At 41.6% G+C, this 23605-nt stretch overlaps 3 protein-coding genes across 4 annotated transcripts; 2 read left to right on the top strand and 1 right to left on the bottom strand.

Annotated features, from left to right (window-relative positions):
- On the bottom strand, nucleotides 1–5196 carry LOC109634173 (G-protein coupled receptor family C group 5 member C-like). Its single transcript, XM_020094473.2, has 4 exons — nucleotides 4845–5196; nucleotides 2644–3665; nucleotides 859–962; nucleotides 1–766 (listed from the first exon to the last, which is right to left on the bottom strand). The coding sequence occupies exons 2-4, from the start codon at nucleotides 3620–3622 to the stop codon at nucleotides 665–667; spliced, it is 1185 nt and encodes a 394-aa protein (XP_019950032.1). The 5' UTR covers nucleotides 3623–3665; nucleotides 4845–5196; the 3' UTR covers nucleotides 1–664.
- A 2874-nt stretch (nucleotides 5197–8070) lies between these two features.
- Nucleotides 8071–11409, top strand: btbd17b (BTB (POZ) domain containing 17b). The gene is made up of 3 exons (XM_020094456.2): nucleotides 8071–8290; nucleotides 9562–9847; nucleotides 10196–11409. Exons 1-3 carry the CDS (start codon nucleotides 8197–8199, stop codon nucleotides 11268–11270), a joined length of 1455 nt encoding a protein of 484 aa, XP_019950015.1. The 5' UTR covers nucleotides 8071–8196; the 3' UTR covers nucleotides 11271–11409.
- Nucleotides 11410–12802: 1393 nt separating this feature from the next.
- Nucleotides 12803–23075, top strand: LOC109634317 (mitogen-activated protein kinase kinase 6). 2 transcript variants are annotated; one of them, XM_069525077.1, is made up of 12 exons: nucleotides 12803–13153; nucleotides 16878–16947; nucleotides 17515–17563; nucleotides 17659–17772; nucleotides 18033–18152; nucleotides 18247–18363; nucleotides 19037–19088; nucleotides 19202–19329; nucleotides 19830–19907; nucleotides 20352–20491; nucleotides 20766–20811; nucleotides 21065–23075. In XM_069525077.1, exons 1-12 carry the CDS (start codon nucleotides 13135–13137, stop codon nucleotides 21140–21142), a joined length of 1011 nt encoding a protein of 336 aa, XP_069381178.1. In that variant the 5' UTR covers nucleotides 12803–13134; the 3' UTR covers nucleotides 21143–23075. The 2 variants fall into 2 exon arrangements, with proteins under 2 accessions (XP_069381178.1, XP_069381177.1); XM_069525076.1 differs by lacking the exon at nucleotides 12803–13153 and adding an exon at nucleotides 13591–13644.
- Nucleotides 23076–23605: the final 530 nt, after the last annotated feature.

A 23605-nucleotide genomic window follows, 5' to 3' on the forward strand; every position in this document is an offset into this window, starting at 1 on the left:
GAACATGTGACAGACACAAAAGTTAAACAAAAAGAATACAAATATCTCAGGATGAGAAAGACTTTGTGCAATGCACTCAGAAAACACCAACAAAAATGTCAACTTGGAAAGGCAACATTATTTAAAGAGCTTTTGATGATAAAGGTCGGTGTCTTTATGCTATCCGCAGGGGAATTAATACACCATGTCCTGCCTCCGCTACCCAGGGATCACCCCTCGTATGAATCTTCCAGAAATGTTCCTGCTGTGAACGACTCTGACTAAAACAGCTGATCAGTTGTCACCTAAGATTTATGTCTGTAGCTCGTAGAGAGACGCATACAGTACATTCCAAAATCAATTCAAATCTTCAGATTGGCTACGAATACATATTGGCCTAAACGAGCCGCCCCTCTTCAGTAATTGTAATCTTTTATTTATCAAACTCTGCCTAATCTATCAGTGCACAAACAGAGGAAATAAATTATAAAATGAGGAGGAAGCGTGTGAGAGAGGCTCATATTGTGAAATTCAAGCATCTTCCTGAGGAAGAGAAAGGGACGAAGCATTACATTTTCTATTAGGAACTCTTACGCTTAAAAAAAACCTCTGGTAGGCATTAATTTCATCGCTTCAACAACTGAATGTGCAATGTGCTCTCTACAGTCTTCCTGTGTGACACTCCCTAGGATGGTAAGGAATTTGCTGAAAGAGGTGGGGAGCTGCTGCCGCCTCCTGAATTCAAAGAGGGGGATGTGGCTCGAGACATCATAGCGTCTTGGTCCCTCTATAGAAACACCCAGAGAGAGGAAGGATTAGTTCAGGTGTGATGCTGGGAGGATTTTTTTTTGTGGTGTAAAGTATCGTGAACTCACTCACCTTTGTCAGACCCTTGGCTATCAGGGCTATTTCAGTGGGCTGGTACACACAGCTTCGCAACTGACCATTGTAAACCCCATACGGAGACACTGGCTTTGTGGGCACTGGTAAAGAGAAGGTGGAAGAGGACAATGATCTTTGTTCAGTTCACTGTGATACTTCTTTTTGTCTCAGGTTGGACTTCATCGTCATAAATTGTAAAACAGAAATGACACTTGGAAGATAAAGAGAACCTGACCAGTTATGTGAATCAGTATTTGCAGCATATATAAGACAACCATGCACAAGCTAGATATGTGATTCTTTAAAAGAAGACTGCACTACAGCATTCTTATTTTACATATCTGACTATGTTTGTCAGACTCTGCATTTACCTTATGGTTTTTAGACCAACCAGTCAACCAAATATTTCTTGTCATCATCAGGCTTATTTAGTTAAATCATAGCAGATAACCGTACTTGTGTCAACTTTGTTCTCAATGCATTCGTGTCAGTGATGTTCCAATCAAATGCTACTTTCAAATAAATAAATTACGTTTTTAAAACATGTAATTTAATGACTGCTATGATATCGCTTCGTGATATGGGACGAGGACACAACCTTCAGTAAGAAGATCTGGAACAGGAAGAAAACTGTCCAAACTTGCAACTTAATCTTTTAATATTTGTGGACTTACTTCGACTTTTAGATTTGCTTTTCAGTTTAGTATTATTCTTAATTTCCTCTTTGATTATTGCCATGTGGCTGATCATTTCCACCCAACAAATGTACAATACTGTAGATTAGATATGTTATGCCCCTCTATTTAACAACATTTCAAAATCTGAATTCAAGATAATCCTCTATTTTGGCAAAATAAAATCAGCCATTCTCATTGAGTTATTGGCAGCATCTTCCAAGCTGTTTGTGTGAGGGGATATGAGCAATTTGACATGGTTCAAGTTGTTATTCTTATGTATTTCATTATTTACTTTTGTTGACATAATCTTTGTTTCTACAAACGAACAATCAGCAACGTTCTCCTCTGTGCTCTTTGTCAGAAAGAGCCGTTTGCCAAGTATTTCACAAGCTGATCCTCTGGCACAAGAGGGAGCAGCAGATGTACCTAGTTACTGCCAGTGCTGTGAGATTTAAAGAACCTCCCATTAGCGTCATTGCTGCACTGCATTATGTCATTTAGCCTAATTCCTGCTTTTCCTTTCCTGCTGGAATACTTTGAATTTTGCTTCTGAGGTTTCACCACCCATCTATTCAGTGCACAACAAAACTGACCACACCCCTGGTAAGTATCGATGGAAGACACGCAGGTTGGGCTGAGGTGAATTGCAGAATTTAATCTTCCGTTAAATTCGTGCTGTGTCTATTACACTGTGAACAACTATTTCCACGAATAATCCTTCTGCCAAGTCAGAAGCACTTTCTACTTTTTAGTGCAAGGTTGCAAAAAATTTGAGGTCGGTGACTGCACCCGCCATTACTGGTAACATGGCTCCTCCTACTCTTACATGCTCAGGCAATTCTTCACTATGCGGAGCCGTGTTACACACAACTCAGGTCAAAACTGAGAAAGCTGTGGTGTTTGAAGGCTTTTTCATAACTGTGTTCATGAAGTTAACCTTAATTTGAAATCAAGTGTAAATTTGTGCAGTCATCTCAGGTGAACTTTGAGGCATTGAGGTTGTACTTTGAGGCCTGTATTTTAAATGTAGTTAAGCTTACCTCTTTTTTTTTAAATATGTCATATATACGTTGAGTAATAGTACATTATTACTCCCATGTTGTACCTGTTGGAGGCTCGTCCATTGTGAAAGCTTTGTTCTCCAGGTACACGTTCTGATGAGGCGTCTCCATCTCCTTAAGGATGTTGTCACAAACCAGGCTCCTGGTGGGAAAGATATGTTCCCCATCATGGGGCTCTTCCTTGTCTGGGTCTTCCTGGGTCAGTAAGCAGACTTCTGGGATAGTGTAGAGGAAGAGGAACACCCAGGCGTTTGACACCACAGCTACAGCCAGAGTGGGATCGTCCCAAGTGGGATTCCCGGCCACTCTGTTCCCATGGATGTACATGACAATCCAAGCTACCCAGATAGCCACAGTTAGGAGCCCTGTGACCAGGATGAAGGCTCCATCTCTGCGCCACTGCTTGTGCTTGTGTGTCAGTGAGGGTATAGCCATCAGCACCACAGCTAGCAGCAGTACCATAACATAGATGAGTGCCATCACAAAGTCTTGGTTAGCAATGCTGCAGGACAGGTCAGGGACAGTGACGCTGCCCTGTGGCCTCCAGACCAAAGTGATGACGAGCCACTCAGTGTTGATGATCACTTCAACCAACCACAGACCCAGGGCTCCCAGGCACAGCATCCAGCCCCTGGGACCCCGGCCTCTCCGCTCCAGCAGGGCAAGCCACAGCCCATGCATCACCAGGCAGGCTAGACAACCTGAGAACAGTACTCCGAACAGGAACCTGCGTGCAGCACAGCTGGTGGAGTACCGGCCCACGATGAAAGCGAACGTGAGTCCAAAGAGTCCCAGAGTAAAGATTAGAATGCCAGCCTGCAGGGCCACTGTACCCTTTCTCTTCTTGTCCGTCACAAACGGTAGGCTGGCCATGAGGATGATGAACAGGACAAAGGAGGTCACCACGCCAGCAGCAGCAACGGCCTCCACCACGACCCCCCACACTTTAGTCAGGTCACACAGGTTGTAATATATGGAGCTGATGCTGGAGCCACATCCCTTTGGAGCACTGGTTGGGTCCATGGCTTCACTGCAGATTTATATTTCCTTTATCTATTTGAAAAACCTGCGACAAAACACATTTATTATTTAAAAATGATCAATGCAAATTGTATTATTTGCATCCCTCATTATTAAAATAAGATACTCCAGACTTTGCATGCATTTGAGAAGGTAAGATGGCTGAAGCAGGTTATGACTTTGCCATAACATAGCGAAGGGACAGAGTGATCCATACTGGGCCTGGGGGAGTTTCACGATGTAAACTGTAGTTGGTGGCTTATAATGCCAACTTTAAATTCATCCGAGTTACTGAAGAATCCAACAATTACAGGCAACATTATCAGATCTGACAGTTTATCTATGCTGAACCATTAAAGTTTTAGAGGCACTGTTTTAACATTTTACTTTAAGACATAGTGAGTATTGTCCTCCCATTGTCCATACTCCAGCAGATTGGTAGTCAGTGACCAAATAGTTCAAGATTACGAATTACATTTTCATCCCATTAATTTCCCATTGTCAGTCATTTAAAAAACCTAACCTAACCTTCTTGTCAGACTTTCAATGAGTTCTCATTTATGTATTTGTCAATTAATTTATATTTAACCTGTTTAACTTATTGTTAGATCACTTTAAATTTAATTTTTACAATATCTTTAGATTGTTTCTCTATACCTCTTACACTAGCTTGTTCTACATACTAATACATCTATTCTTTGGATTGTCATATTTTATCCTCTTGTTATGTATTTTTCTATCCATTTCCATTATTTCTTTTTATTTTGCTATTTTTAATTTCAATCTTTATTAAATCTGTCTCTGATATTTTCTCATTGCAAATTGGTGAGACAGCAATTCCTTAGATGGTCTTCTTTATTATTATTATTTCTAAATACTTAGGGGTGGGGGATTGTGATATCTTAAGCATTTACATTTTGTTTGTATGAAAAGTGCTATATAAATAGTGTGTTATTGATTGACTGTTAAATAAAGAATATAAAGTTTTGAGTAAATCCTTAAATGATCATTTTTAAGTTATAAGAAAATGCCTCTACTTCTTAAATTAAACAAACCATTGACAATCTATCTGATTTATTTATTACTTATTGACTAGTTACAACAGTTCCCTTAGCTCCTAAAACAAAAACACACCATTGAATAAAAAGAAAAAATCGAATATATTTACATGAGTATCACAACAATAATTCAAATCTATGGTGATTCCTCGTTTGGAATTTCTTACCTGGACGGATGATAGCAGGTCCAACAGGTGGGTGAGCTCCGGTGAGGATATCCCACCTCTGTGATCACACTTGCCTTGTTTCCGAATCGGATGCTTTTTCGTGCGTGTTTGGAAGAATCAGAGAAGTTAAACAACCCACTTCATTGATCCACGACTTTTCTTTTCCCACTTTCACTCATGCACAGTGCTCCATCCGCCCACTCCTTCCGTCTCCAGTGTTATTGAACCATGTTGTAAAGTAGTAGCGCTGAGCAGGTCGTTTTATTATTATTATTATTATAATTATGAGAGTTATTCTACAGATGCATTCGTTCCTGCAGCGTTTCAGCTCCAACCGTGTCTCTTTCTCCAGCCCCTCCGGTGTTTGCAGCTTTGCATATTCTGCGAGATTAGCAGCCAGCCTACTTATTTGTTTCAGGCGGTTTACATCCTGACAAAGGCACCACTCACCTCTCCTGTGACATTTCCACTCGCACACACAGGCTGTGCCACATGTTCTGAGCTGTGACCCCTCGTTCACACGCAGAGACTTTGATTCCACACTCACTGATGAGTGCTGATTAATGGCTTTCACTGATTTGATCAGTTTGTTGATTAGTCTTTTTCTGAGTTTGGACCATTGTTGTTTCCTGGAGCAAAGTGCCCTTCATATTTAAGAATGATCAAACTCTAATGTCTAAAGTGTTAATAATAACATTTATACCTTTTTACATGACATATATTCCTGTTTTTTTCCTCCTCTGTAGAAGTACCTCTGAGCAGTCATCATCCAGTTTGTAGCGCCACCTGCTGGATTTTGTTTGTCATTGGATGACTCCTTTGTTTTTCAGAGAATCACAATCAAATTACATTACACAACAAAATAGATCTTGCGATTGATCTGTCGTTCAGCCACGCCACTCAACAACCATTTGATAAATGAGAGCATTGACCGACACCATTGATTTTAAGCTTTTAGAAGAAAGTTACGCTCTTGGCGGTCAAATGTTTTTATACATGTGAAATTTGCTGAAATACTGGTTCCATTGTTGCGATTGAAAGTCAAAATGTAAAATTGAACACATGACGAATTGTGACATTTCCCATCGTAAAATACATAGTAGGAGCAGAATTTTGTCTCTGAACCAATGTTCTTTCTTTTGCCAAGAATCACAAAACTCATTAAACACTTACTTAGTCCATTAAGTTCTAAAATTGTAGATCATAAGTAGAGAAAAACTTTGCTAGAGAATACAGAACGATCACCCAATACAATTGCTGGATTACATTTTTGACATAATAATTTCTCTATGTATTCCATTGTGTTTCTTGGAATACTACAATTTATCACTTTTCTGTTTGTTTTTTTTTATTTCATCCATTCTTGCACATAATCCTTTTACACATGTACATGCTTTCAGCACATTTGTCGTGTTTTGGAAACCTGATTATCTGGTTCATTCCCGCTGGGTCCAGCACAACAGTAAGGTCATCCAGGGCACCTTGTTGAAGCAAACTCTGGCATGCAGCCTGCACTAAACGCATTGTTTATTCTGTGTGATGGAGCCCCCTGTGGTGCATCGATCCCCTGATAGATCTTGTCCCGAGGGGGTCCTCTCACAAATCCAGCATCTCATCAATCCATTCCTCTGCACTGTGGTCCTGTTAGCACATTCTTAATAGGAGCTGAACTCAAAGGAGAAAGCAATGTGACCTTAATGAAGGACACACTCATTTTCAAATGCACACATAATTAAATGGGCTCTGGGTCTAATTCTGTAGTTAAACAACTGTTGCCAGAATCCTATTTTAGTATCCAGGTACACTGCCTGTTTGCATTCATACATATTGATTGCACTAATATTACATTCATGTATTTTATATTCATGCATCTGTAGTCACTTTCAGAAGACAGGAGTTCCACGAAGCCTTGTCCATATCGTCTAGTCCAGTTTGTTGCAGCATGCTTCATTAGGGCAGCTCAGCACCGCTCTCCTCTGCGAACCTGTCAGGTTATTCATAGCAGTGGCTCAGGTTTGGGTCTCGCAGGACGTCTCCTCGCCTACATTTCCACTGCAGCACCCTCAGGGCTTCACCACAACCCGATTCCCTCTGAAATGATGTGTCTTTATGTCCGTCCCACAGTGAGCATCGTATAGAATTGGAGCTCTTTTACTGTGAACACCTTCATCACAATGCAGTGTGTTAGTATAACTATTGCAACTTGACTAATGGCTCGGTCGGATGCATTGAATATTCTTTTTTTTTTAATATCAGATCCATATCTTAGAGGTTTAACAGGGATCTCAGTATTGACTGACCCCTCTTTCTGACTGCCATTTCACTGCAGTTGTATTAGTGCATGTTATTCTAGGATGCATGACTCTCTCATGTCACGTGGCCCTTGGGCTCACTTTGAGTCATTACAGCATTTCATATTGATTATCATAGCTCTGAGGTTAGCATGTTCGCTGCCAACAGCAACATCAGCTCCATGCATATCCAGCAGGAAATTGTTTATATTGCACAACCTTTTGCAATGTGTGAGGTTTGTAGTCACACAACTGCTCTTTCATGGCATCTGAAAATAGTTTTGCATGCTAAATAAAAAAAAATTCACAAACTAAAAATACATTTGTTTAAATCTCAGTAAACAACATGAAAATATAGAATCCTAATTGGAAGTTGAATTTGATAAACAGAGCTCGTCCTAAATTGAGTAGACCCAGCATCAATGAAATTATCCTCCCATTACTTTGATTAAGATGCAGAGAAATTAGATGATGAGAAATAATTACTGTCAGATGAAAAACTGGATCATGAAACTTGATTGAATGCAGTATAGGTCATACATATCAGCACTTCAATTACTTTTGGCAGATAGTCTCAGTGGCAGCCTCCTCTGATTAAGCTCTAATTAATAGATTAATTAAATGTCACTGATTGTACTTGGCATAGATATCATAAACAAAATGTTGCTGTTCAGAGAAGTGTTGCATTTTGAATTTCATCGAAACAGTGTTAATATTGATTGTTGATAGTGCCCCCCCCATCTGACTTTTAAACTAACGCAAAATAGAATTTAAAAAAAATGCTGATCAATGCCATGTATCCTCCAAAAGGGGAGAAATTCAAAATCAAAGCTGTCGCTATAGCAACGCCCCTGCCAGATTCCACCAATCAATGGAGTCTGTGGGGTTGCGAGATGCGCCAGGGAAAGGCCAGCGTCCTACATAAAGAGTGCGGGACAGGGAGCCAGGCGGCACAAGAGGGGCAACGCACCTTTCTGCACTCACACGGCCAAGGCACAGCAGCAAGAGGACAGGTCAGTAGAGAGTGGCACTGAGAAAGGAAGAGGAATAGTTGAGAAGATATGGTGCGCTCATGTGAACAAGAGATCCCTGCCTGGGTCTATGTGGGCACCCTGTTCTTCTTCATCAACTTCCACTCAATCACAGTTACAGGAGGTAAGATTACAAACAGCATGACTGGTTTGAATCTTTTGCTTTTCAAGAGTCAACCCACTTTCATTTATATCTTTTTGTTAATATCCTACATTGTAAGTAGAAGCTGCATTGTTCTATTTCAGTCCAGCTTCCCCCATACTGTCAGTGGGTAGTAGGGCACAGCATGAATGCGTGGCTCTCACTCAGCCTCGGGGTAGGGGATGGATATTCATCTATTCTACTTATCCTGTCCTCATCTATCTGTCTGCTGGGTGCAGGGAAAGACAGGCGAGTGCATTTGCTTCCTGGCTTAGTGCCGGCTCAGTGATACGGTGCACTACAAACACTGAGGGGAAGCTTTTCTTACTCCTAAGAAGATCTGACTTTGACTGATTTCGACCAAAGCTTGAAGGCCACATTCCTTTGCTGTCAGATTAGATTTCATTTGAAATTCCTTTTGAGCACAGACTCATATCCAAGATATTTGGGAAACTGTGTATTAAATGTTGCATTTAATGTTTTCATTTCTTCACAGCTTGAGTGGAAGACACACAGAATCATTCTTTATTCATTGTTTTCATAGTTTTTTTGTGTTGATTAAATCAAATCTACCTTGTTTTGTTTTTTTTAAGAATCAGAAAAAGACAGTTTCGCAAAATTTTGTGTTCCTTTCCAATTATAATTAATTTTATGATTTTCAATTGGCCTCAGATTGCCACAATAATTTATCCATATGCACCACCACTAGCTCAGTACTGCTCACCTGACTCAGGGTGCCGGCTGGCTAATTGGAAAAAGGTGACTTTGAAGTTGGGGCACTTGATTGTGGTGGAGAAATGAAGACTGTGAGGCATCCCGGGGAGCCGAGTGCACTACCCCTGTGTCTCATTAAACCTCCAGTAACAGACCAGCAAAGCTGCTGATGGCTGTGGCAGCGCGGAATGGAAAAAGCAGCATGTCATGCTGTGTCTTTCATGTTTAGATTCTCCAGTAAGTGCCACTTGTACTTAAGCTGGAGAGTGCCCATAGAAGCAGCAGCCATCTACAATGGTGCTGCAAACTCAAGATCATTTTCCCGGGCACCTGCTGTCGGAGGTTTTCTGAATCAGCCACCTGGCTTTATGCTCCCTTTCCCGTGTATACTGTCTGATTGAAGAAGTGAATAAAGATAATCTTATGAAATAGCTGATTCTCTGGCAAATTGCCAGAGAACAAGAGAGATGTCCTTTGCATCTTGACAGTGATTATAGAGTCATGTGTTGTTATTGTCCACCATCTTGCTCTGTCCACAGCTGCTCTGAAGCAGGAGGCAGCATTGGACAGCGGCACCACGGTGCTGAACAACTCCATGGGTTTGGTGCAGCGCATGGAGACGCTGCTGGCCATGGGGAACGGCAGTGATGTCACCCTCCGCGTGCAGACCATCAACACGGACGAGGTGAAGGTGATCCAGGCCCACAGCCTGCTACTCACCCTGCAGAGTGACGTGTTTGAGGATCTGCTGCTCAGCCGCAACAACAGCGCTGTGGTTTTGAGGGAGACGCCCGACTGTGCAGCTGTCTTTGACAAGTTCATCAGGTGAGGGTGACTCACAGTGGAACAATTTGCTTACGGCTAATGAGGTTTGGTTGAACAAAACTATTTGTCTGCAGGTGCCTTTGGATTTGCCACAGGTACCGAGTTATAGGTCTTTAACCACCATTTTCTTCTTTCTATTTGAAGAAGTGGGATGCTCCATCCTGTGGATTATTCTAAAATTACACCTGCTGTTTGAGGCTCAGTCAAATATCGGAAAGTGTGGGTTTTTTCAGTGACTCAGAGCACATAGCTTCTCAATGCAGTGAGCCTCACAGAAAAATTGTTAGCTTTTTTTATTATCAGTTTTTCATTTTAAAATGACTATTGCAGGTTGTTTCTCTTTTGCAGGTATCTGTACTGCGGTGACATCTCATTGCGGCTAGATCAGGCCATCTCTCTGCATAAGCTGGCCAGCAAGTATCATGTGTGGGGCTTGCAGCAGGGTCTGACCCAATATATGACCCAGCATCTCTCTAGCGACTCCCCCACAGGTCATGTGATTGGTTGGTACAACTACGCGCTACAAATTGGGGACATGGCCCTGCGGGACAGCTGCCTGCAGTACCTGTCCTGGAACCTATCTTCCGTGCTGCAGAGCGGAGAATGGGGCTCTATCAGTGAAGACCTGCTCCTCTCCTTGCTCCAGCGCTCTGACCTCATTCTGCAGAGTGAGCTGGAGCTTTACGAAGCCCTGGAGGCCTGGATTAGCCAGAACCAGCCAGTCAGTACGACAGTGGAGGTTGCCCTCAAGGCTGTTCGATACGGCATGATCCCACCCCAGCATCTCTTCCGTCTTCAGAGGCAATCAGCCCTCATGCTCAAATATTACGAGTCTATCCGCGATCTCCTCTACCTGGCATTCCAATTTCACGCCGCCTCACCTATCCAGCTGGCAAAGTACTTTGATGTCAACTGCAGCATTTTCACTCCCCGCAACTACCTGTCCTCCTCCTGGGGCTCCCCTTGGGTCATTAATAACCCCACTCGTGATGACCGCAGTTTCAGCTTCCAGACTCAGCTCGGGCCCAGCGGCCATGACTCCAGTAAGAGGGTGACATGGAACGCCCTCTTCTCCCCTCGTTGGCTCCCGCTCAGTGCCAGGTCAACCTACACTGAGCTGGGCGCCATGCAGCCCACCCGCACAGACGGAGGCCGGCCTCGCATTATTGTAACCCCAGCAACTTCCAGTCCAGACTTTGCTGGAGTGAGTTTCCAGAAGACGGTGATTGTAATGGCAAAACAGCAAGGAAAAGTGGTAGTTCGTCACGTCTACAACTTCCACCAAAGCACAGAGGAGGCCGGGGATTTCCTGGTGGATGCTGACCTGCAGCGTCGTGCTTCCGAATACCTAATTGACAGCTCCCTCTATCTGCACGTTATAATAAAACCTCTCTACCATACTCTCCTTGTCGCCAGGAAATAAAGGCAGGAAATTGGCGTGGCCTCATCATCCAACCTCCACCCACACAATCACATGCACATATTCTCAAGTAAAGTACAGTCATATCACAGGCTAGCATGCTTATGTGTCAGGTCTGTGACATCTCCATTGTTATTTAGGTTGTACATTTAGTTGTCTTCCAACTATTTAGCAGGGAGTTGTCTGTTACAATAAAGGATTCACAATTTAACAGCTCAGCTTTGATTATAATCAGTGGTGGTGGTTTTTTCATTTTTTCATGCATACTAAGTAAAAAAACAACTCACTGTACTGTATCTGTTCAAGTATTTTATTACAGTCCGACTGTTTGTTCCTTGAATGTATTTAATCTGTGTGATGACAAAAAAGTACTGTAGAAGATTTGCTTGAATATTGCTGTTAATTTTAGGTACCTCATAATTCTGCATTGAAAAATAGATTTTTAGTTATATCCTGTGACTTATATGTACCAAAATGTGTAAATTCAAGTGAAATCCTATTATCAGTATTCCTCTGTATACAGTATTTCACTTGCAAGATGGTCGAACTAATGGTATTGTTGTTTCTTTCTTCTTATTTACAGTTACACAAGCATTTTATCCTTACTTTTAAAGCAACTACAAGTATGCATTTTTATCCTGAAGCCAATAAAATAAAAATAAATATCTGTCTAAAATATCTAAAAAATGTTTCACTTTATTATTTTTGATTATCTCTGCCAAGGAGGTTATGTTTTCATCCCTGCATGTTTGTATGGGGGATTATGCAAAAGCTACCGACTGAAAACCACAAAACTTGGTAAAACAATGCGTCCTGGGTCAGGGTACAGAACCAATAACATTTTTACGTGGATCCAACTGAGAAAGCGGATAAAGGATTTTTTTTCATTTTCTTTAGCATTGCGAGATAAGGCGTTTTACAACAATTCCCTTGATGTCTCATTTAATCATCGATCCAAATAAAAATCTGGATCTTCTGAATTTTAATGAGTGGTTTACTGAGTTACACATTGAAACCATAAACCGTGTATAAATACTAAATACAACTACTAGTGCCAGCGCTAGTAGTTGTATTTAATATAATAACAACAACAGCAATAATATAAGATAGGAGATAAGATAAGCTATTTAATAATAAGTAACATACAATACTTGAGTGTAAGGATAATAATACTATAATAATAATAATATAAAAATAAGGAAGTATGTGCAGTGCGAGAATATGTACAGTGGATGGATTGCACAGACGGATGGAATGGAGATTTAAACCTGAGTTAAAATACAGTAATAATAATAATGATAATATAATAATAATGTATTGTTCATATTTTCATATATATATATATACATATATATATATATATATATATATATATGAATAACTATTATAGCTATTATATTATATATAGTAAGTACTAAGTAAGTATATAATCTTGCTTTGTTCTGAGCAGTTTGTGGTTTTGAGAAAAAAGGCGCTCACACGATCCAAACTCCAGCTCCCATGATGCTCGGCGCGCGGCAGGAAGTACGCCATCACGTCGCTGGACCCTTCAGCTGTCAGACTTTGGCCACCCTAAAAAAAGTCCAGGTCTTGTTAGCAAACTTAACTCGAAGTGTCCGAGCCGCGGAGACTCGATTTAAACTCGTGCATTGATCCGCTGATCGATCTTTGGACGCGCGAGCCGCAGATCGAAGCGCTGCGCGTGCACGAAGAAGAAACATCGCGTTTTTAATCGCTGCTAGTTTTTTTTTTTTTGTGCACGACAAGCCAGCGATCCTGAGCGGGTGGAAGGGTAGATGCAGGGAGGGAGTAAAAAAAAGGCAAAAGTCTTTGTGCTTCCCTTCCCCCTCATCACAGCAAAGGGGAAATGTCTCTCTCTAAAGGAGGTGAGTGTTTTCTCATTGGTTTTATTTTCACCCCGCACTTCTTTTCAAACTGTATTTTAAAAACATGGAAGTAGTTCTGCTCGCTATGTTTGAAAAATGTAACCTCGCCAGGTGGAAGGCTGCATGTGTGAGAGGTGGGGAGAAGAAGAAGAAGAAGAAGAAGCTAGCTAGCGTGTGTCCCTGCTGCTCTGTCCCTATACATCCCCGGTGTCTCAAAGGTGTTAGCTAGCGATAGCATGTCTTTTTAACAGTTACTATTTGTTTAAGCTAAAGGCTACACTCGCACCGCGTCGTTTTCAACGGTGGCTAGCTAACTTAGTTGTCGGGCTAATGAAGGAGTGTTGCCGGGGCTGTGATTATCCACCAACTCGTCCCAGAGCTGGAAGTGACCGCGCACACAGGAGTTTGTCCCCCCGGGTGGAAGTGAAGCAAACTAGGACCACAGGTGTTTGTGTTTTTCGGCCTCATGACTTGCGGCGCGTCCTGTCCAGGTTTGACCAAATATATCAGCTTCAGTGTACGAATGTGAATTCATACGTACACATACACGCTTCTGCACAAATTCTTAAAAGCAAACTTTCCCTTTTCCTTATGGTGAGATGTTTCTTTTCATGTCAAGGAACCAGGGCACTATCTCACACACTTGGCTTCCGCCTGTCAGTCAACGAGTGTTTGCTGTGTAATTACTGAATAAAACACACACCTTGGAAAAATCAAGGTCCTTCCTCTGCGTCACTCACACACACACACACGCACACACACACACACACACGCACGCTCCTCTCTGTAGTTGTGACGACACTCATTGCCATAATAGCCCCTAACCTGAACCATCACAACTAAATGCCTAACCTAAAACCAAGTCTTAACCCTCAAACAGTCCGTTGATGTTTTGAGGACAGGCCAAAATGTCCTCACAATGATGGTATTGAACCAAAATTGGCCCTCATAACTATAGATAGACACACACACACACACACGCAGCGTGATGGCGATGATGTCAATTTACATTTCAAGTTCACCGCTGCTGCTGTTACACAATCATACTAGCGTTACCATGGTCGGGAGTACACACAGCTTCTTCAGGGCCCTGTGTAGATTGGCTGTGTTGCAGCTCAGGCACTCACAGCCTTTGGCCTACCGTGGCATGTTTTGACTTGCAGCACCAATACCTTGTGCAGCCTCTCTCCTTTTTGTTGACAGCTTGCTGGCTGCAAGCAGACGCTCCATAGCTGCTGCACAGGTTCTGACTGTGCTGATTTTACGGTTGCGTGCACCGAGGCAGGCCCGAGGTGTCTCCTTGGAAGGGCCTTTTTATTTGCCGTGGGGGACGTGTCTTCCCTGTTAAAGGGTGGAGTGTGCCTAAGTTAGCTTCAGCACTGCTCATTGTATTGCTGAGGCATGTTTGGAGATTGGGTTCTCCCTCACACCACTGATAGGGTAGCGTGGAAGATTATCTGTGCATGAGTCATCACTGTCTGTATAAGGACCCACACTCTGAGCTCCTGATGGTGACTTGCCACACAGCTATTGACACTTTGATCTGATGCACAATCCAGAAATTCTTGTTCCCATTACGTACATGCACTACTGCGCCATGGGTACTTTCCACTGAACATCTTTGTTTTCCTAAAAATGACTGCATTTCCTGTTAAAGTGCACCAGTTCACTGCTAACACTGCATCAAAAAATATTAATCTAAGGAAGATGCCATCATCAGAATGAAAAATGCTCGCAATGTGAGGAAAAAAAGGTCTGGCAGGTTGAAGATATTTCATTAAAGTGCTGAATGCAGCTTGAGCCTTACTTGGATCTCAGACTATGACCCTTTTTGAGGAAATGTTACCTGTCAACAAACATACTTTTCCTCAAGTATGTTTGCAGCTGTGGCTGAGGTCATGGCACTATTGTGTGTTACTAGGCTGAATTTGAGGACCAGGCAAATGGCTCAGGAGAGAGTTCTAGAGTTGGCCTCGGCTGGCCCGAACAGGGAGAGTGAGCTCCAAGCAGGCCAAGTGAAGTGACATCATATTTCCCAAAGGGTCCTGACAGTTGTTGTGTTTTCAGCGGATGTGTCCAGTCTGACTGGCCATGAGTCATATCCCACCCCACAGCCCTGGCTACAGGGTCACTGCACACTGGCTCCCCAAACAGGATTGCTTCCTGAGAGGGGCAAACACTTACAGTATTAATTAAACATGGTTAAAATTAAACATTAGTTAAACATAATTTACAGTCTGCAGTTTTTTTTCTGCAGCAGAAAAGGATTGTTAAATATGTAAACTTGAGTAACACAATTTACGTTGGATGCTTTTCAACTGCACCACAGTATTTGTGCCCTTCATTTGTCTTGCTGCACGAACAAAACACTGTCCTGCGATGGCTTTTAGTGCTCAATGCTCGAACACTTTATCCCACGCAGAGGAAATGCAAAATCTATTTTTGGTTCAGCATGTGTGAGTAAATCACACTTCAATCTCTCCTTACCACGTAGAACTATCACAGTTTGTACAGCCACCATAGGCTTATTTTAGGGCTGCAATACAAAATGGATCCGTCTGATGTTTTCAGTGGTTGGCCACAGAAAAACTTCACTTCCCTTCCAGCTTAATGCAGCTGAGGAGGGGTTTGCCCAGACGTACTTCCTCCAGACTGGAGTGGTGTGAGTCACTCATTCATAAATACAAGCCCACAAAAATAGTGACAGTTAATTTTTTTAAACTTTTGCCAGTTTTATAAAGTGTTGTTGCATTTGTTCCAAAGTGAAGATACCCTGGCTGTGCATTTAGTCAGTTTCTCTGAACTGGGGTAGAATCATTACACTTCTTACTCTGCCCCTCGTTAGCAGCAAGAACAGAAGATTGGTACCATATTGTTTTTCATCATTTAATCCCAGTGAAAATCTGACAAAGTCCTCGCACACGCAGATAAAGATCAAGAAAAGTATTTGAGGTTTTTCCTGTTGACCTTGCAACATGAGCAAACATGCTGAACACAAATGTCCATGTCGAGGAGGGTTCATCTGTTTTTTCCCTGTTATTGCTCGTAAGCCCGGTAGCTGTGTCATTCTGGCAGAGGCTCTCAGCCCTTTGTGGGAAGTCCTAAGGCTGCTGGTAAACTGTGTTTATGAATGGACTGCTGTCACTGACTTAACACAGAAATCTCCTGGAGCTGCACAGTTTACATCACCATACAGAAGAAATGCAGAAAATGTGACTGCTCCTAAACTCAGACAAAACAGGAAAGTGTATTGATAAATGATTTTCCAGCAGCAAGTAAAAAAAAATATGACAGGAAAAAGCCCCCACCGAAGCATTTGAGTCATCATACCAATGTCGATTAGTCACTCAGTCCACGTTCTGTGTTGCTGGGCCTCAGCTTTGAGTACACCTAATCTCCAGTTAGATAACAGATCATTTGGTTTGGTTTGTGTCAGTGGAAACTCCAACTTGACTGCAACCTTGAAAACACTCCTTACTACGAGAACAGAATGCAATCTATCATTAGGCCAATATGGACACTTAATCGGCACTAAGTGGTCTGATTCCGAACTTTTGTGGGAAGCCTCTGTTTCAAATTCAGAGTAATGTTGCAAATGGACTATGTAGATGTGAAGTTAATTTGCCTCGGCCCGACAAAATACTGCAACTTATACTCGCTTGTTGTTGTAGCTTTATCAATTGGGTCTGAGATGGTTATGGTGTGCTGTGTTCTTGTCTTTAAGGGAAGAAGAAGAACCCTGGGCTGAAGCTGGCCAAAGAAGTCTTTGCGCAGCCCCAACCAGCAGCACCAGCGTAAGCCTCTTTTCTTTTTAACAATAGCAGCCCTTCCATCCTAAGAGGGTTGCAAAATTAGGGTCTCACTGATACACTGGCTGGGTCAATTTATAAGCTTATATTAGGTAATCGCAGATACAATGGTGTTGGTGTATGTCGGCCAGTAAGGAAGAATAAAAAGATGTACATAAACAAAAATATCATATTTTATATAAAAGTGTATCTGTTCTATATGGTCCTACTTTACATTTGTCTTAATGCAGATGACCACAAATTTAAACCAGGTCACAATTAGATGATGTTTGCATTATGTTTTTAAGTATGCAAAGATGTTATTGCATGAATTTCTTTTTATGGATGCTGCACTGTCTCGCCCTGCTTTTTTAATGCTCCTCTTTCAGGTGCTGAGATGCATGGATTCACAGAATGACACTGTGCCAGTAATTGTATACATTTCGCTAAAAAACACAGTTTCTCTCAGAATTTGAATATTCCAGTAGGGAGTGAATAATAGTGTGCTATCAAAACTGACCACACACTGTTGCTTTTGACACAGGTAGTTACATTTTTGCCCTCTCTCTGCAGGGCCCCTCGAGATCTTGACTCTAAAGCTTGCGTCACAATTGGAGATCAGGTAAAGCTGGCTCTGTTTTCCTCTGAGATGCACGACTCTATTTTTTGCCGAGCTGAATCCATTCATCAATGTAATGTCCGCCCCCTCCTGTGCAGAACTTCGTGGTGAAGGCGGATGACTTGGAGCAGATTGCAGAGCTGGGAAGGGGAGCGTATGGTGTGGTGGACAAGATGAAACATGTGCCCAGTGGTGTTATCATGGCTGTCAAGGTAGGGTGCTAGGCTGCCACTCAGGTTACCTGATTTGGCATCTGTGTACATGCACCATGCTTTTTAAAAATAGAAGTTTCACAGATTTATTCAGGATATGAGCTCACCTTGTAAATCTTCAGCACAGATCTTTTAGAGCTGTGATATGTCATATTGAGAGAGGAGTGCAGGGTTATAGGGTTAAACACTGGACCATTTGATTTAAGCTACATGTACCTGTGATGACACTTACAGCCCATCTATGATGTTTGTGTTACCAGAGAATTCGTGCCACAGTCAACAGTCTGGAGCAGAAGAGACTTCTGATGGACCTGGACATTTCTATGAGGACAGTGGACTGCTTCTTCACTGTGACCTTCTATGGCGCCCTCTTCAGAGAGGTGAGGACGATTTTTGAATATATCATCTCTGACTGCTGTGACTCCCTGTCTTCATCACGTTTCTTCCTTTTTGGGAACTCTTTTCTTTATTCAGGGGGATGTGTGGATCTGTATGGAACTAATGGACACGTCCCTGGACAAGTTCTATAAGAATGTTATTGAGAAAGGCAAAACCATCCCCGAGGACATCTTGGGAAAGATCGCAGTAGCAGTATGTACTGTCCCATATTTTACTCCATGAGTGTCACTAAGATATCCAGTGTGTTAACATGAGTTATAAAGTAAAGTACCTTTTTTTGAAGTCTTGTTATTTCTGAGAAGTACAAGATGTATGGGAGTTAATGTTCTGTAGTTAGTCATTTATTGGCGAACAACACTCAGGTGCAGTGAGTTTCTGGAGTCTTGTTGTCACAGTGAGGTTACCAGGCAACCTCCAATATAGTCTGGATGAAGTCCTGGGCTTGTGAAAAAACTATGATTTGCAAAGAAATGGTCACATCACGTAATTCTCACCAAAACCACAAACACATTAATGCTCGTATACGGATTAATTAATGAAAATGTGTTGATTTTTACTTAATTCTCAGAAAGAAAACAATTCATTATTTAACTATTTCTTGGTAAATGGTAATGGTAAATTTTTATCATCATTGATAATATTCTTTGCGTTTCCATACATTTTGAAATAGACAAACACTTTTTCACTGCAGTTTTCTTGTCAAACAGAAATGAGTTCACCTCCAGGAAATCCACAACAGAATGACAACAGATAATCAATGTGCATGTAAACAATCATTGGTTTCACTGCGATATCATCTGTGGCATCAGTTCATGTGATCATCTCTTCAGCAGAATTCTGAAATGTTTTTTTTACTACTCCACAGATTGTCAAGGCATTAGAGCATCTGCACAATAACCTGTCAGTGATACACAGAGGTGAGCAGATCGAATCATCAGTGGTTACTGTGTTCAGGTCTCCGTTGATGCTTCTCATAGTTGGTTTCCTTTCTTCTCTCTCTCACGATCCTCCCAACATTGTCTCTTCCCAGATGTGAAACCCTCCAATGTCCTGATCAACACTCAGGGCCAAGTTAAAATGTGCGACTTTGGCATCAGTGGCCACCTGGTGGACTCCGTGGCCAAAACACTGGATGCAGGCTGCAAGCCCTACATGGCGGTGAGTATTGGGGAAAATTGGGGAGAAGATTCCTGGTACAGGCAAGCTGAGATTTGAGGAAAGGATTTTTTAGAAATGTATGATAGGATTGGAATGCTGGTAGAGGCCTGGCCAAGTTTGATTTTGAAACACTCGTCAGCTGGAGTACAACCAAAAATCCACACGCCAGTTACTGTAAGCATTTTGAAATCTGGATCCCAGAATAATGATTATGAGGGTTCTACTGACATCTTGTCTGGAATGCAGCATCACAAAACCAGTGCATGATTTTAAATCCTGCCAAAAAACATTGGAACTGACAAACTACTTCTAACCAAATCACAGATGTTCTTATCTTTACATGGCTTTTTAATTCTTGAGTGGATTTAATTCAAGATAGAGAATACAATTGCTGTTATCTAATGTTATTTTTTAGAAGTTTAGTATTTTAATATTATACTTATTTATAACTATTATCGATGGTGTTGGTATTTATCTATCACTCATAATTTCCATTTCAGCCCGAGCGGATCAATCCTGACCTCAACCAAAAAGGCTACAGCGTCAAATCAGACGTATGGAGTCTTGGTATCACTATGGTGAGTAGTGATGGATTGTTGTAACTCTCTTGGTTAGTCAGTCAGTCAGTTAGTTATATATATATCTCAGATTACTAATCACAACTTGGCACCAATGCTGAGTGATGGTGACCCTTTACAATTTTGATACCTATGTTGTTTGTTCCTCACCATTAGAAATTCCTGCTTGCCTCAGTTAACACTAAACACGGCTTACAGGCATATGGACAAATTTGAAAACACAAAGAGGATTATTATTATGTGTTATTTATTGATGTTTTTAGTACTGTTGATGAAACTGGAAAGAATAAATTATTCTCTGAAATGTCTAAAATAAATTGAAGTGCAGTAAACATTTTTTCATGATAGTAAATACATTATTCAACCAAATTATAATATGCAGTCATGAAATTCCACATCCTACATGTATGATTGCTGTTCAAGCAGCCTCCTCCTGTCTCTTAGATTGAACTGGCCATTTTGAAATTCCCCTACGACTCATGGGGCACCCCGTTCCAGCAGCTCAAACAGGTGGTAGACGAGCCGTCTCCACAGCTGCCTGCTGACCGTTTCTCCCCAGACTTTGTAGATTTCATCTCCCAGTGGTAAGTAAGCCTCACGCTTGATGACAATGGTCGATGATATGGATTTGTTGCATGTTCATCTTGCTTTTTAAAAAGAAAATACAAAAGTAGCAGTGATGACCAGCAGGTGTCAGTGTTTGCTCTGTTTTTAGGTAGGTAGGCACAGTAGAGCTGTAGTTTATATTTAGATGATGTCCATGTATTTATCTATTTATAAAACCATTTTTAAATATTAAGCTATGATTTATTTAAATGCTGTTTTTCTCTCTTTTGAAATAATCTCTTGTTTTTACAGCTTAAGAAAGAAGCCAAATGAGAGACCTGCTTATACAGAATTAATGGTTTGTTTTCATTTCTCTTACTCCAAAACAAGAAGTATAATTATGAATTATGGTGCTTTTCCCCATTAATATCCCCGCTGTAATGTTCAGTGTGCCCAGGTTCTTGCTTTTGCCCACAAGAGGCCAGTCTTACCCACTTAACCCACCAACACTCAGATGATCTTTCACAAGTTAATAACAGCACAGCTGTCATTTAAAACGTTGTTTTTCAAGAGCACGTTTCAAACTCTGTTCTTTCCTCCTTTTGATGCAGCAACATCCATTTCTCACCCTTCATGACTCCAAAGAGACAGATGTGGCCAGTTTTGTCAAGGTCATCCTGGACGACTGATGGCCCCCCCTCCCCAGGCTCCACCCCATCAGGGTAGGCGGGACCTCTCAACAAATGAACCAATGGCCTATACTTATTTTAAACCTCACTGGAATGACCGACTCACATGCACCTACACACAGCAGGCGGGTGGGGATGGGGGCGACCCAAAGACTGACAGCAGCCCAGAAGCACTGGAGGGGGAGGGTGGCGTTAACATGAACGTATACGGTCAACTGGAGAGGTTCAATTCACTCCTCCACGCCTCCCGTGTGCGCAGTTATCCAACATGACAAATATGAACCGAACCTGATTTGTTTTTTTTGTCTTGTTCTTTTTTTTTTCCTTTTTCTCTTTTCAAAATGAACAGAGCCAGCCATTATCTTGACAAATAATGTATGAAAAAGTTGAATTTCATCTGCAAAACCAACAGCTAATGTGTACGTTGTTGCATATTGAAAGCTATATTTGCATATGCGTTTGTATGTTTTCTCATTACAGAGTTTTGATACTGTATATCATTGACAAGTGTGAATTTTACCAGACTCTAAGGCCTTATTTGTTGGCGTCAGGTGAACATTTTGACCCAGTTCTGTCCTGAGGCAATTGGTCAGTGTACAGGACTGCAGCTGCCATGGGTCGGGTCGTCGGAGGCTCCATGGCGGCGAAAAAAACGTAAGAAATGTCAAAGGTCACATTCTGGGCAAGAGGAGTTGCAAATCATTCCTAGATGGCTAGGCGGTGCGAGGCAGGAATGTAATGCATCCCATATCATCAGTGATCCCGGGTGTAACCCTCCTTGGAGTGACCCCTCAGTACTCTTCTTTCTTGGGTTTAAAGAGCAGGCTCCATTATTACTGCCTGGAAATATCTGGGGGTTGCCTAATCAAGCTCACAGCTTTAGCCTATGTCTGCGTGCCATTTTGCAAACACATTCTCATGAATGACTTTTTATGTTTTTTCCCTCTTTTTTTTGGACTCGTTCTGGCCTTCATTGTTATTTTATTTCGGCAGCATTTACAATTATTAATCCTTTTGCCTACCTTTCTCATTTCTGGAATCTGCATAGTCTATACATATGAGGCACGTAACGTTTTCCTTTTTTTTTTTTTTTTTTTTTTTCAAGAGACCTTAATATGCCTTACACATACAGTATGGTAGGGAAATAATTTATGCGTTGAAGATGTAAATACTATCTCCTTTTTTTAAATGTAACATGGCACTGTCCCAATCCTGGCAGTGTAGATGAATGGTAGAATGGTTGGTAGTAGTTAGTTTTAATCCAGCTTGAGGCGTGTACACGAACACTTGTACTCACAGTGCCAGCTGACTGTCGTACGCCTGCTTTGGACTGACGTCGCTGTTTGGCTCCACAGGTTTCTGTGCTCCCCTTCCTGCCCCCAGCAGGTCACGCTCTCCTCGAGTGCTGGACCGAGAGCCTCTTTTCAGTTCAATAGGGGGCAGCCATTATCTCCCCTGTCAGACCATGCTATGCAGAGCCCCTTGGACTCATCTAGAAGCCCGCACCCCACTCCAAGTGTTCAGAGACTGTGATGATGACGGTGGTGATGATAGTAATGATAATTGCTGTGCCTCTGTGCATAGCTAGAACTCATTGCCTCTCTGGTTTACACTGTAGTGCGACCTTTATCAAAAGTCAGTGAGTTAGGAGTATTTATGATTGTGAATAATAAGGGAAAGTTAGCAACACCACAAAGAAGCTGCTGGGTTTTTTTTTTTTCAATTACATTTTTTGGTTGCTTCTTTTGTTAGTTGGCCTTTGGATGGCCGTTCCCTTGGTGTGTAAAAGTGAGTTTTTACGCTGATCACAATGAGAATGGAACACTTGCTCTACCTCTTACTCCTTCACTCTATTTGCCACCTTTTTATTGGGTGGGAATGACAAACTTGAACTATGGAAAAACAAAAAAAATAAAGGCTTTATTGTTCAGTTTGACTGTTTTATAGCATTCATGTCATGATTGCATCGGGATAAGCAGTTTAGTAGTTTGTGTGGGTGATTTACAAATGATAGACTGTGAATAGTCCCTCTCAAATGCATGGTAACCTCCTGTTTCAATCACTGGCAAACTATAGTGCCTAACTTTTAGGAATTCACTCAAGGAAATTTAAGATTAAATACAATTTATGATCAATTTTAAAGAGTTGGTATAAACTAATGGACTTAACCTAGAGTTCCACGGGCAATTCAGAAGGTGTTGAGGGATGTGTCTAATTGCATGGTTTGTTTTGGTCTTTTCATCGGATTTGTTGACCACAAGAAAAAGAACCCTTACCCAGATAAACGATAACCTTGATTATTTTTCTTTCTGTGTTTTATTTAGCAAAATTAAATTGTAGGGCACTCTTCAACCCACTTAAATCCTCTAACAGATCCACTTAGATACTTATTCCTGCAATCACACTGTAATCAAGATGAGACACTGGAGCTGGTTGATGCAGCTGATAAAAACGTCTTTGGGT

The sequence above is a fragment of the Paralichthys olivaceus genome, chromosome 5, assembly GCF_024713975.1.
Source record: "Paralichthys olivaceus isolate ysfri-2021 chromosome 5, ASM2471397v2, whole genome shotgun sequence".
Taxonomy (NCBI): domain Eukaryota; kingdom Metazoa; phylum Chordata; class Actinopteri; order Pleuronectiformes; family Paralichthyidae; genus Paralichthys; species Paralichthys olivaceus.